The sequence below is a fragment of the Pituophis catenifer genome, unplaced genomic scaffold (genome assembly GCF_029215685.1).
Source record: "Pituophis catenifer annectens isolate HBS135680 unplaced genomic scaffold, rPitCat1.0.hap2 SCAF_1, whole genome shotgun sequence".
Lineage (NCBI taxonomy): Eukaryota > Metazoa > Chordata > Lepidosauria > Squamata > Colubridae > Pituophis > Pituophis catenifer.
In genome coordinates this window covers 299,359,629-299,373,372 of record NW_027256881.1, presented here as the reverse complement: position 1 = coordinate 299,373,372, position 13,744 = coordinate 299,359,629, and the positions used below count along the sequence as shown (strand labels likewise).

The following is a 13,744-nucleotide window of genomic DNA, read 5'->3' as shown; positions in this document are numbered from 1 at the left end:
TTCTAAATGTTTACGTTAATAATGTTTCTCTTTAACCATGGTATTTTATAGTACCCCTCCTTTGTCCCGATGCAAGTATACTTCATTCAGTATTACATTAAATAAGTTGCTTATTACAATTATTCTATCACAGTGCATTCATGAATGTGTTCTGAAATTCTTGTGTTGCTGACAAACTTAGTATTTGCAGGATGAATACTGAAGAAGTGTCAGGATCAAAACAAAACAAACTGTTGTATATGTACAAACTGAATATATGAAAAAAGGGTGGAATAAAAATATAAAGAAAAACCATGTTTCTTTAAATTATCCTCATTAATTATCTCACTAAATTATCCTCACTAACTATAGATCCAAGGGTCCTTTCCTAATTGCCACATGTGCCACAGTGAGCCCAAGTGGCAGAGACAGTTTCCAGGATTCGAAATGGGTGACTTTCATTGGGCAATTGTTCTCTCTCTCCCTCCCTCCCTCCCTCCCTCCCAAGTTGCTTAGTTTAGATATCAGCAAGGAATAAGTACATATAAATGAGGATTAAATGTCTAGCAGATACTGGGTACCTGTTATAATAAAAGAGAGAAATAATTAACTGATTTGAATTAGGACAAAAAAATGTAGTTATTTTGAAACTTGCAACTTAGCCTTTCTAAGCAGCTTCTCTAATTAATTGAAAAAGTGTAGATTAGTCACAGGGCAATGAAATAAATACATATCCAGTGTTCCTACAGTTGAATTAAATCATAGAGCTTGGAAGTATGCTTCCCCTCTTTATATTAATTTGGTAATATATTTAGGTATCAGTGTTCTAATGTCTTTGTCCATTCTCCTCAAATTCATGCTGAAACCCCTTATTTTCATCAGATTATTCAGACTCTTCCTTTCCTGTGGAGTTTGTGAAACATGGAGATATTATTCGTCTGGAGCACAAAGAGTAAGTTGCACAGGAATTTGGAAAAAAAAGTTGGAAGATTTTTTCCTGTGCGCTGCTCCCACTATCCATGCATGGGTTAATCCTTCAGTGCTTGGCAAACAACTGAGTGAAAACAAAAGGCTTTTGTTCCCCTTTCCGGCTCCCAAGCCACGCCTCTGGTCCCATGATCCCCCAGTCTTCACTCAGTTGCTGGCAAACACTGTAGTGATTTTTGGAGCTCCACAGATTCTAAGGTATTGTGTGTCTGTGGGGGTTTTTCTTCTCCCTTTTTTATTTAAAATTTCTCTAGTTCTTGGCTTTCTCCTTTCCTTTAAGCGTCTAGGATTTTGTGTTATTTTTGAGTAGCTCCCCTTCGCGATTTCTATTTGTTTTGCTTTCGTGCAGAGCGAATTTGAGCGGAGGAGGGGGAGTGGAGCAGGGTGCTCACACGCTCGCTCGCTAGCCCCTCAGCCTCATACCGGCCAGCTCTCTGCAACCGCGGCGTTACCGGCACGATCTGCGCCCTTCCCAGCTGGCAAGGGGCTCAAAGCATCGCCCCCACGCCGGAGCCTCCAAATAGCGGCAGCGCGCTCATCAGCTGGCCGGCGGAGCCGGAAGCGCCGGCCGCCCACGCAGCGAGGATCCCAAGCCTGATCCAAGGCTGAGCCTCGCAGAACTGCAGCGGAACGAGGGCGCGAGGCAGGACAAGCGCCGAAGGAGACAGCCCTCCCTGCACTACGGAATAACCCCTCGTTAGGGGATTGCGCGGCGTCTGGTCGGACCCTCGGGCCGCCATTGTAAGCCCACTGCCAAGTCTGCCCCACGTGGAGGAGCGCACCACGTGGCAGCCCCATATTGGCGGACCTTCGGGCCGCCATTTTGGGCAAGATTGTCAGCTTGTGCCTCCCCTCCCATCAGGGAGCCAGCTGCAAACCGGCACCACCTCCCCCCCACTGCCGGAAGGGGCATCAAACCTCCTCCACCACCAACGTCTAAAGAGGTTTGGGGGGCCCCCTGGGCGCTCAGGCATCGAGCACCCGCGAGCTTCAGGGCAAGGTTCCACTTCAAATTTCAAGCCGCCTCAGCCATGTCTCACTCCCCCCCCATCGTCAGACATGGAACTGGAACTAAGCCCCCCACGTATTAGTGAAAAAAGGGGGAAAAAGAAGTCAAAAAAGAGGCACGTGAGCTCGGCCAGCAGGGCTGCCTCTGAAGGTTCCCTACCCTTCCAGGATAGGGATGCCCTATGGAGACACAACGCCCTGGAGCGACAGTGGGAGAGGGCGCACAAGGCGGCTTCAGGAGACCCGGCCAGGGATCCTGCACCTGGGGTGCCTACACCCATCTCCCCAAGAGAGGAGGAACGGGGGCTTATGTCGGTGGGCGACATCACAGTCACTCCCAGAACCCCCGAGGGGGCTGGGCCGACTCGCACAACACCCCGCATCGAGACAGCGTCAGGGCCCGGGCTGGAGGCCTCTAATTCTCCCGCACCAAACCAGCATCGCCGGGCTAGGGAGGCAAGTGCCACACCGTCAAGGGCAGACCCACAGGGTCAAGGCAGACTGGGGTTGGCACCCCCAGTGGACTTCCAGGCCATGTTTTCAGCGGCCCTGTCATCTTTCTTCACGGCAACAATGCAGCAGGCGTCCCAGGTTCCCGTACAAACCGCACCGGGCCAGGCACGACCATTTCAACCCCAGACCCATCCCCTCCCAGAACAAGGTCGAGACTCTTCATCAGACGAATCAGACCAAGCGGAGGAGGGCCCAGAGGAGATGGAGCTATCGGAGGATGAGGGTCTAACACCGGACACCCCGGCCTTTACAGGCCTCTTCCGCCCGGCTCTATTCAAGTCGCTCCTCCACAAGGCACGACTCACAACCAACCTTGGAATGCCAGGAGACATCACAACACCCTCCACGTCAACGGCGGGTCCTCACGACGCCCTTTTCAAGTCGTCAAAGCCGCAGAAGGACTACATCCCTTGCCCGCAGCTCTTCACAGACGTGATTCAGAACCCCTGGGTGCAGCCGGCCTCCCTGGCAACACCCAGCAACCTCGATAAGAAACTCTACTGTTCAGCCCCAGAGTTAGAGGACCTCCTGGTGCTCCCCTCAGTAGACCAGCCGGTGGCAGCCTTATCTTCCAGCTCCCTGATCTCTACCGACCCTCTAGACACGCTCAAGGCGGAGGAGAAGAGGATGGAATGGGCCTTCCGCAAAGCGCACCAGGCCGTTGGCTGGGCAATCAGATCCGCGACAGCTTCGTCCTTCTTCAACAGAGCCTCGCTCATTTGGCTTCGTCACCTGCAGGACAGACTCCCGCCTGAGGACACTAGACTGCATCAAGATCTAAATAAGATAATAGCTGCCACCGAATACACTGCCGACAGCTCCCTGAACTCAGCCAAGTTCGCCTCAAGGGCGCTGGCCTCTACTCTTACTGCTAGGAGGCTATTCTGGCTTCGGCCATGGAAAGCCGACTTCAAGGCCAAGTGGAAGTTGGCGGCTTCCCCATATAAAGCACCAGAGCTGTTTGGTGCCTCGCTGGACCCCTACTGATTGAAGGGAAGGACAAGAGGAAGATCCTCCCATCAACCTACAGGCGCCAGGAACGCAGGTACACGCCTTACCCGCTCCAACAGCCCTTTCGTGCAGGCGCCGGACCCAGGGGGTCCTCCTCACACCGCTCCCATTACCAGGGAGGAGACAGATTTAACGACAGACAACAGTTCCAAGACCGAGGAAGACACCAGCAGCCTAAACGCAACTTCCGCGGAGCCGGCCCTAAGCCCGCCAGAAGGGAGAAATGACTCCAGGCCCACGGGGCCCATAGGGGGACGGCTCATCCTCTTTCATCAACTGTGGGCCAGATCGACTTCGGACTCCTGGGTAAGGCGTACGAGCTCTTCCGGACTGTCCATCGAATTCTCCGGCCAGCCGCCCCACCCGTTTGTCCGTTGTCCAACCCCTCGATCCTCGGAACTTCAGGAGCTGATGTCGCAGGAGATTGCCCACCTCCTGGAGGTCGAGGCCATAGAGCCGGTCCCGCACAGCCAGCGGGGCTCAGGATTCTACTCGACCCTCTTCTTGGTTCCCAAGAATTCCGGGGGCTGGAGGGGCATACTGAATCTAAAGCGCCTGAACCTGTCGGTACAATACCGCAGGTTCAAGATGCACTCCCTCAAGTCCATCTTAGCGGGAGTGAGACAGGGCGACTTCCTTCAATCAGTCGACCTCCGGGAGGCTTATCTGCACGTGCCGATTCACCCGCATCACCGTCAGTACCTGAGGTTCGAATACGCGGTCCGTCACTACCAATATCGCGCGATGCCATTCGGACTTTCCTTGGCCCCCCGCACCTTTACCAAGCTGGTAGCGGTGGTGGCGGCCAAGCTCCGAGCCGTCCCGATCCGGGTGCTCTGTTATCTGGACGACATTCTGGTCCTGTCGTCCACGCCCGGCCAAGCTTGCAGAGACATGAAGATGGTGATCAAGGTCTTCCAGGATCACGGCTTCACCATAAACTTCGCAAAGAGTCAGCTCCTGCCCACCACCAGGCTTCTTCACCTGGGGGCACTGATAGATTCGGCCAGCGGCCAGGTATTTTTATCACCGGACAGAGTCCAAAGCATCCGAACTTTAACTCTGCAGACCCTGACGAGGAGGAGAGTTGCCCTGATCCACCTCTCAACCCTCCTCGGGAAGATGGTATCCTGCTTCGGCATCGTACCATGGGCACGCAGACATTCGAGACCCCTGCAGTGGTTCCTCCTTCCATTCCAGCGAACGGGAAGGGCCAACTCCAAGAAGGAAGTACACCTCACCCTGCAGGCCCGCAGGTCCCTCAGGTGGTGGACATCACAGTCGCTCCTAAAGGGTTCCAGCTTTCTAGAGCCAGACGGTCTGATACTCACCACCGACGCCAGCCTTCGGGGGTGGGGAGCCCATCTCCACAACCTAGTCATGCAAGGACAGTGGTCGCAGGAAGAACAGCAATGCAGCATCAACCTCCTAGAGCTTCGGGCGATCAGACTGGCACTGCGCAACTTCCAGCCGACGGTGCAGGGGCATCACATCTTAATCCTGACCGACAACATCTCGGCCAAGGCGCACGTCAACAGGGAGGGGGGCACGAGGTCCCGTACACTGATGAAGGAGGCCGCGGAGCTGTTCAGCTGGGCAGAGAGACACCTGCTCTCGATCAGAGCAGATCACATTTCCGGAGCAACCAATGTGAGGGCGGACTGGCTCAGCCACGAAACAATAGATCAAGCAGAATGGCAGCTCCACCCTCAGCTGTTCCAAGAACTCGCTTCTCGCTTCGGAAACCCGGTCGTAGATCTCTTCGCAACCCCGACCAATGCTCAGCTCCCCCGCTTCATATCACGCTACCCGACACCACAAGCGGAGGACCACGATGCGCTGCGTTGCAGATGGCCCGAGGGTCTCCTGTACGCATTCCCACCGGTCCCGCTGCTCCCGCGACTCATTCGGAAGCTACTGGCAGAAAAAGCCGACCTACTCCTGGTAGCCCCGAACTGGCCCCGGAGACCATGGTTCGCCGACCTAGTAGCACTGTCCGTAGAACAGCGATGGGTGATCCCACCACAGCAGCTCGTCCTGTGCCAAGGAGCAGTCACGCACCCAGAGCCCCAGTGGCTGCAATTAGCCGTCTGGCATTTGAACGGGTCATCCTGAAGAAGGACAGCCTACCAGACGAGGTGGTTGCCACTATCCAGGCGGCCAGACGTCCGGCTACGTCCCGCATCTACGAGTCATCATGGCAGGCGTTCTGTCGCTGGAGCGCCCACCAGCACATCGACCCCACGTCAGCCGCTATTCGGGACATTCTGCGGTTCCTACAAGCTGGCCTAGACAAGGGCCTGGCCCTCGCAACCCTACGGAGACAGACGGCAGCGTTGTCAACAGTCATTACGTGCCCTCCGTACCAATCCCTCGCACACCACCCGCGCATCAAGGGGTTTCTTCATGGGGCCACCAACCTGCGGCCCCCCACAGTTCACCGTTATCTCTCATGGGATTTACCTCTTGTGTTGCGGGCATTGACCGGGCCCCCTTTTGAGCCCCTAGACTCAACATCTCTTAAGTACCTATCGTTTAAGATGACCTTCCTGCTGGCGATCACCTCAGCGAGGAGGGTCTCAGAGCTAGCGGCTCTGTCAGTCCGCAAAGACTTGTGTATTTTCCACGACTCCACGGTGACCCTACGCCTGGATCCTGCCTTTATCCCGAAGGTCAACTCGTGGTTCCACCGAGCCCAGGAGCTCATCCTGCCGGATTTCTGCCCCTCACCTCGTGATCCCAGAGAAACGAGGTGGCACACCCTAGACGTGCGACGCGCCATCCGCACTTACATCCGACGGACTGCTCCTTTCCGCCGTATGGAGGGACTCCTGGTCTCCTTCAACCCGAAGTCCATGGGTCAGAAAATATCAGCAGCCACAGTCAGCAGATGGATCAAGGCCTGCATCGCCCTGGCATATGACCTGAGCGCCAAACCGGCCCCCAGCAAGATCCTACCGCACTCGACTCGCAGCGCGGCCACCACGGCGGCCTGGGCCACCCAAGCCTCGGTCGTGGACATCTGCAGAGCTGCGACGTGGTCATCCCTCACACCGTTCATCCGCCACTACAAGATCGATGCATACAACTCGGCCGAGGCATCCTTTGGCCGCAGAATTCTGCAGAAAGTACTGACAGAGGAGGACTCTGGAGGCAGTCAGCTCCCCACCCAGGGAGTTTAAGCTTGGGTATATCCCATGCATGGATAGTGGGAGCAGCGCACAGGAAAATGGACGTTGTCTTACCTGAACGTCCCTTTTCTGGGCGCTGCGTACACTATCCATATCCCGCCCGTTAGGGCTGCCTGCCACTGTTTATGGCTGAGACTAGTTTATTTTCCTTACGTTAATTTGAGTTAATAAAGTTGAGTTTTATAAGTTACTCTTGGTGTGGTTTCTTGTCTGCTGCGCCTTCGTTCAGACTGGGGGATCATGGGACCAGAGGCGTGGCTTGGGAGCCGGAAAGGGGAACAAAAGCCTTTTGTTTTCACTCAGTTGTTTGCCAAGCACTGAAGGATTAACCCATGCATGGATAGTGTACGCAGCGCCCAGAAAAGGGACGTTCAGGTAAGACAACGTCCATTCTAGATTTGTCTGAATTAACTATTCTAACTGAAAGTGAATGTATAAGTTTTTATCTGCAAGCCATGACTAAAGTAAACTTTTGAAGCCGATGTTGGTTTGTTATCTGTGCTTCAGGTGCATTCTGGGATGTTTTCTATTTGTAAAGTTACACACTTGACTTTTAAATGCTTAGGATCAGCTTCCTTGAGGCAATAGAGATTCTTTGGTTGATTTTATATAGCAGCAATAACAGCTAACTAACATGGCTGCACATTTGAAAATTGTTTCTATGGAAATCAATAGCACCCTATAGAAATTATGATATTTGTATATTGATAGATAAATTGATATTTAACAAAGCATTATATTTCTCTCATTTTGTTTAACATTTGTCATCCTTCAGATTATCCCCAAAATCGGATCAATAAAGTTTAACTTTATTTTAACTTTAGGACATCAAGAAATCTGCACAGTCATCAACATGAAGCCCCCTTGACAAGGAAACATCTTCAGGTCACTGGATATGGGATTGTAAGTGAATAAACAGAATTCTACTTTCCATTTGTAATAAACATTTTGCTAAAGCAAAGGGTTGCATTTTTGTGTTGTAGCTTTCTTGTTTTTAAATTGTTCAAAATCTGTGATATTTCATAGAAGAACAAGGAAAACACAAGATATTTTATGGTTAATAATATATTGCTTTATATAGAATTCCTAAAAGAAAATATGAGGAAAGCAGATCTAACGAATTGAAGCACTGAAATACCACCATAGAATTTACCTATAAGTGTCACCTTATATATACTTTTTTCTTGGGCCTCAAATCATTCAGCTTTTCTAAAGAATTTTATTAATTTTTTTCAATTTGCTATGTGATCATGTGACTCTGTAGTGTGCCAGGAAATTCCACTTCAAGAGGCTCAGGCACTAAAACGTAATTGGGGGATGCAATCAGAACCCCCAAAATACATAACTACTAAAGCCAAGGAGCTAGTCAGGATGCTGAGTTTCCCTTTCTGTGAGGATAAAAAAAAATAGGGAAATGCTGAATAAGCCAGGCATTTTTTCTTTTTTTCCCCCCAACCTATTGTTAAAGTTTTTTTAGTGGGGATAAAAGGAATGGTGGTCTATGCATTTCAATTTCAACTATTTAGAGACAAAGATTTTCTTAATGTCTCTTCCTTGCCCCCACCCTGTAATATATATATATTTCCTAGAATGGATCTGGAGACTCCAATGATTTCTGGCGAATTGAAGTTGTCGGAAGAAAGGATGGGAAACGTATCAAAGTCCTGCGAAGTCAAATACGCTTGATTCATCTAGCAACAACCTGTATCTTGGGTTCGACGGGAAAGACATTGCCCAAATGGTAACTCTTCAAATGTCTAAGCTAACTTTTTCTTAAAACATTGCTTTACAGTTATTTTAAGAGACCATTTTTCATTACTCTTCTAATTACGTTTTCTAATTTTTAATTTAAATTGAACAACAGCTGATTTATGGCCATATATATATTTTAGAGCCATACTCTTCCTTTAGCCTGAATAGCTAATTTAATTCTTTGCTATCCTATATTAATATCATTAAGTGTTGTACCTTATGATTCTTGATGAACGTATCTTCTTTTATATACACTGAGAGCATATGCACCAAGACAAATTCCTTGTGTGTCCAATCACACTCGGCCAATAAAAAATTCCATTCCATTCCATTCCATTCCATTCCATTCCATTCCATTCCATTCCATTCCATTCCATTCCATTCTATTCTATTCTATTCTATTCTATTCTATTCTATATACTTGTAATAGGTTGTGGCCTTAAAAAGAAAAGAGCTCATATCTGCTGTTACATTATAGGAAGCCTCCATTGCTGAAACCTATCTAGAAATAAGCTCCACTGAACACAAGTGACTTTGACCAAATGCTTATATTGTGAACTAGTTTTCTTTCCATTTGAATTTATTCTTCCTGATCATGAGCACCTGGAACGTATTCCCAGTATTACAGATGTAGCCTTTACAGTTATCCTATACAAGAATAACACCATGTGTGTCCTATTATACAAGATGTTACCATGTTTAAATTGGCTTGTTCAACAAATAAGATAAATAATTCCCTTAAATCATCATTTACCTATTTCCTAGCAAAAACAGATCTCTACAAAAAGATGTGTTGAAAAGAGTCAAGAAATATGACTGCAAATTGGAGTGAATTGATTAAAACTATTTGTCTTTCACAGGGGCTGGGAACAAGTGGAAGTCACTTGCACTCCATATCAGAAGGAGACTCCAAATACTCTTTGGAATATTGAAGATCACATTAATTCCAGATGTATGTGATTGTAACATGTCATTAATACACACACACACACACACACACACACACACACACACACACACACACACAGTGTTTCCCTGAAAATAAGACCGGGTCTTATATTAATTTTTTCTCCAAAAGACTCATTAGGGCTTATTTTCTGGTTAGGTTTTATTTTCAGGGAAATACTAAGTACTAAATGCATCTGTCTGGCTGATAATTGTAACTGGGGCTTATTTTTGAGTAGGACTTAAATTACGAGCATCCTGAAAAATCATGCTGGTTTCTTTTTTTGAGGGGGGGGAGTGTTGGGTCTTATTTTCAGGGAAACATGGTTGAACAGAGTGATACCAGAAAAAAGCTGCTTTAAATTATTTGGCACATCAACTCTAGGGTAGCCCTTGTTTCCTCATCTCAGAGACTTAGAAAAATGAAAAGTGGAACATCCTATGATTCAGTTTTAATGTTCCAGAATGTTACTAGAATGAGGTCTTGAGGGAAATTTGACCAGTCACGATTTGGTTGCATATTTTGTTTCGCTTTGCTATTTCAATAATGCTGACCCACTGAATTTAATTGAGTGCCAAGAGAATGATTGTGCGATTTTAATGAATAAGATTCATCTTAAACTGTCTTCTTTTCTACAGTGCCCAATATCAGTTTGGATGTTTTGAAACCTTCCTTTCCAGAAATACTACTGGAATCTCACATTGTTATGATCCGAGTAGGTAGATTGTTTGGGAGTTATTGTTTAACATTCTAATTAAAAACAACAGTTTGGTCCAAAATAGCAGAAGATTCAATCCAATAAGTCTGTCTCTCTGCTAATCAGTAGTTTTCAAGGCACTTTCAGTGATCTGGGAAGATTAAATATTTTAGATAGTAGCATATACCTGTAAAATATGCTGTAGATGTGTCTGTGGAGATTCTCAGTCATCCAGGTCATGGTTGTCCCAAAGGTGCTTTTTCAAGAGGCAACTGGACTTTCTGGGGGGTTTTTTGAAGATGTTTCGCTTCTCATCCAAGAAGCTTCTTCAGCTCTGAGCTTCTTCCCCTCCATCCAGTCAAAGCTGAAGAAGCTTCTTGGATGAGAAGCGAAACGTCTTTAAAAAAAAAAACCCAGAAAGTCCAGTTGCGTCTTGAAAAAACACATTTGGGGTATACTGTAGATACTTAAAGAAAGATAAATTATCTTACATAGTTTATTAATAATATTTTAGCAAGAGGAAATATTTTTTAAAAACTAATCTGAGTTTCTTCGCGTGCAAGAGAATTGCTGATGAATGGAAGAAGTTGGAAACTTAGTATTTTTATCTTCAGACTTTTATAGCTCCTTAGTTGGGCCGTAAAAGGCAGATCATCCTTTTATTCACACTTCTGCCAGCTTGATTTGGACTGAGAATCAAGGTGCTCTGAGTTGCTCATAAGTAGCATTTTCTAATTTCTAAATGTTAATCAGAATTGTTACAAGTAACCAATTTGGTATTAATCCATTTTCATGGTAAACATTATTGGTATGGTACTAGATAAAGCAGTTATTTATATTCCAAAAGCCATCCATATTAGAGAATTAGTATAGTTTTTGGATGATAGTTACAACGATGCCCTTGAAGTGATGTCCCGATGCCTGGAGGCCGTACGGATCTGGATGGGGAGGAACAGGCTCAGGCTCAACCCATCCAAGACCGAGTGGCTGTGGTTTCCGACGTCCCGATATAGTCAGTTGATGCCATCACTGACTATTGGGGGCGAATCATTGGCCCCCACGGAGAGGGCTCGCAACTTGGGCGTCCTCCTGGATTCACGGCTGTCTTTAGAAGAGCACTTGACGGCCGTGACCGGGAGGATTTTTCATCAGGTTCGCCTGATTCGCCAGTTGCGTCCCTTTCTGGATCGGGACTCGTTATGCACGGTCACTCACGCCCTCGTCACCTCCCGCCTGGACTATTGTAATGCTCTCTACATGGGGCTCCCCTTGAGGAGCACCCAGAGGCTCCAACTGGCGCAGAGTGCGGCCGCGCGGGTGGTAATGGGAGCGACATGGCGCTCCCATGTGACACCTCTCCTGCGCGAGCTGCACTGGCTCCCGGTGGTCTTCCGGGTGCGCTTCAAGGTTTTGGTTACCACCTTTAAAGCGCTCCATGGCTTAGGACCTGGTTATCTACGGGACCGCCTACTACCACCAATAGCCTTCCACCGGCCAGTACGCTCTCATAGAGAGGGACTCCTCCGGGTGCCGTCAGCCAAACAATGTCGGCTGGCGACCCCTAGGGGGAGAGCCTTCTCTGTGGGGGCACCTACCATCTGGAATGGGCTTCCCCCAGAGATACGGAGGATCCCGGACCTGCGCACCTTCCGCTGCGCTGTGAAGACCTTTTTATTCCATCAGGCGGGCTTGGCCTAATCTCTTCCCTTTTTAAATATGTAAATTTTAATTTGTTTTTAAATTATTGGGGTGTTTTAATTTGTCTGGGCCAAAATGATTTAATTTGATTTTATCTGGTTTTTAAATCTTTTGTATCTATGTTATTTTATTGTCTGGCTGTTCACCGCCCTGAGTCCTTCGGGAGTAGGGCGGTATACAAATCAAATAAAACAAATAAAACAAAACAAACATTTCTGTGCATTGGAGCTACATTTTTGCTTTTCTTATATTCCTGATTTGTCAGTAAGGAGAAGAGAGTATGTTATCTGCCTAAAATAATTTTCTGTTTTCGTTTCATTTCACTTTGCATGAGCAGCAGGGAGTGAGGAATGTATCAACCCAAGATTGCATTGGGCTCCTTACTACTTACATACCATGATATCATGGTTTAGTGTTATTCATGAACACTCTAACTCACTTTAGGGGAAATAATTCTTTTTGTAAAAGTAAAGATACTTTGGCAGTGTAAAAGCAAAATCTATTTTGGGGATAATTGTTGAGAATAAAGAACAATAATGAAAAAAAATACCCATAGTTTTCACTATGGAGCATCTTCCCAACCCCAAGTGGGCTGGGTTAGGCTATCTCCACCAGAAGGAAAAATAGAATATTTAATAAGAAAGAGCAGTAAAAGGTTGAATATGTGTTGTGTGTGCACGTATGTCTGTATAAACTTTCCAGAGGTGGCTAATGCATTATTATATGAAATCAGTTAGATGGATAGTGCATTGTTAAATATGAGAGGTATAATGACAGGCAGGCAGGCAGGCAGGCAGGCAGGCAGACAGACAGACAGACAGACAGACAGACAGACAAAAGGTAAATGGGAAGTTACAAAGGTTTTGCAATGTAACTGATAACTGTGCCTTTCATGTCATTGGAAGGGAAACAGTGGCCTTAAACCAAAGGAGAATGAAGTCACATCAAAACCCTGGCATTGGCCAATCAATTACCAGGTATGTGATCAGCATCAATATTGTAGAGCTCTGACTTCATCTTGTTTTTAAAAGAATAGCATGAAGAATTGCTCTTAGGTTTTTTTTGCATATTTTCAGGATGCATGTTTAAATGACATCTGCACACCCAAATCTTATTTTTTTTCTTCAGTAGTTCTTATTGCTTAATAGAAATCTTCGGTATTTAGAGGCTGTTATCTAGATAGATGTTTCTGGAATGCTGGTTGGCAAAAACCTATGAAGCTCATGCAAAACTGTTCTTGAAAAATATTTAACTGCATTTAAACCCACATTTTAATTGAAAGTTTGAATTGTTTTATAAATACGAAATACAGGTAGTGCTTGACTTACATCTGGTTATTTAACGACCATTTGAAGTCCCAACAAATCTCTCCAGAGCTATTTGCAACCTGTTTTTGGAGTTACAAACCCTCACTTGAAGATCATATGGTCGTACTTTGGGCCCTTGGCAACTGCCTCACTTTTATGGCAGTTTGCCCCGTCACACAATCGTGACCACAATTTGTGACATTTTTTCCAGTTGCTAGCATTTATTTCTGGTTTCTGGCAAAAAACACTCATTAGGGTAACTGGATATTCTTAATGAACACAATGTTTGCTTAATGACTGCAGCCTTCACTTAACCACCATTGCAGAAAAATGGTCATAACTTCAAATCCATTCAGGTGATGCCTCAACTACAATTGAAATGATTTATGTATATAATTCTGGCCTCAATTATAGTTACAGTATAAGTCAAGAACTACCTTTACTTTTTTCTCTTATAATGGAAGGAAAATTTAGTTAATTAAAAAATGAGGCCTAAAAGTTAAATACTTTGATCACTTCTGATTCATCCATCCATTTCTCCATAGGGTCTGCGTTTTTCTGGTGTCAATGAAACAGACTATAGGGTTTATTTGCTGGGAAACCCGGTAAGTTACATTTTGGTTCTTTATCTTGAAATTGGTTGAGTCATCTTTGT

General features: G+C 46.6%; 1 protein-coding gene across 1 annotated transcript in view; it reads left to right on the top strand.

The window, feature by feature from the left end:
* POMT2 (protein O-mannosyltransferase 2) overlaps positions 1-13,744 on the top strand; it is a 36,149-nt gene that overhangs the window by 17,182 nt on the left and 5,223 nt on the right. Inside the window, exons 11-17 of the mRNA XM_070931427.1 lie at positions 862-931; positions 7,514-7,592; positions 8,279-8,430; positions 9,302-9,393; positions 10,026-10,102; positions 12,688-12,759; positions 13,635-13,694. Coding sequence (XP_070787528.1) covers positions 862-931; positions 7,514-7,592; positions 8,279-8,430; positions 9,302-9,393; positions 10,026-10,102; positions 12,688-12,759; positions 13,635-13,694 — 602 coding nt within the window. The remainder of the gene's footprint in view (positions 1-861; positions 932-7,513; positions 7,593-8,278; positions 8,431-9,301; positions 9,394-10,025; positions 10,103-12,687; positions 12,760-13,634; positions 13,695-13,744) is intronic.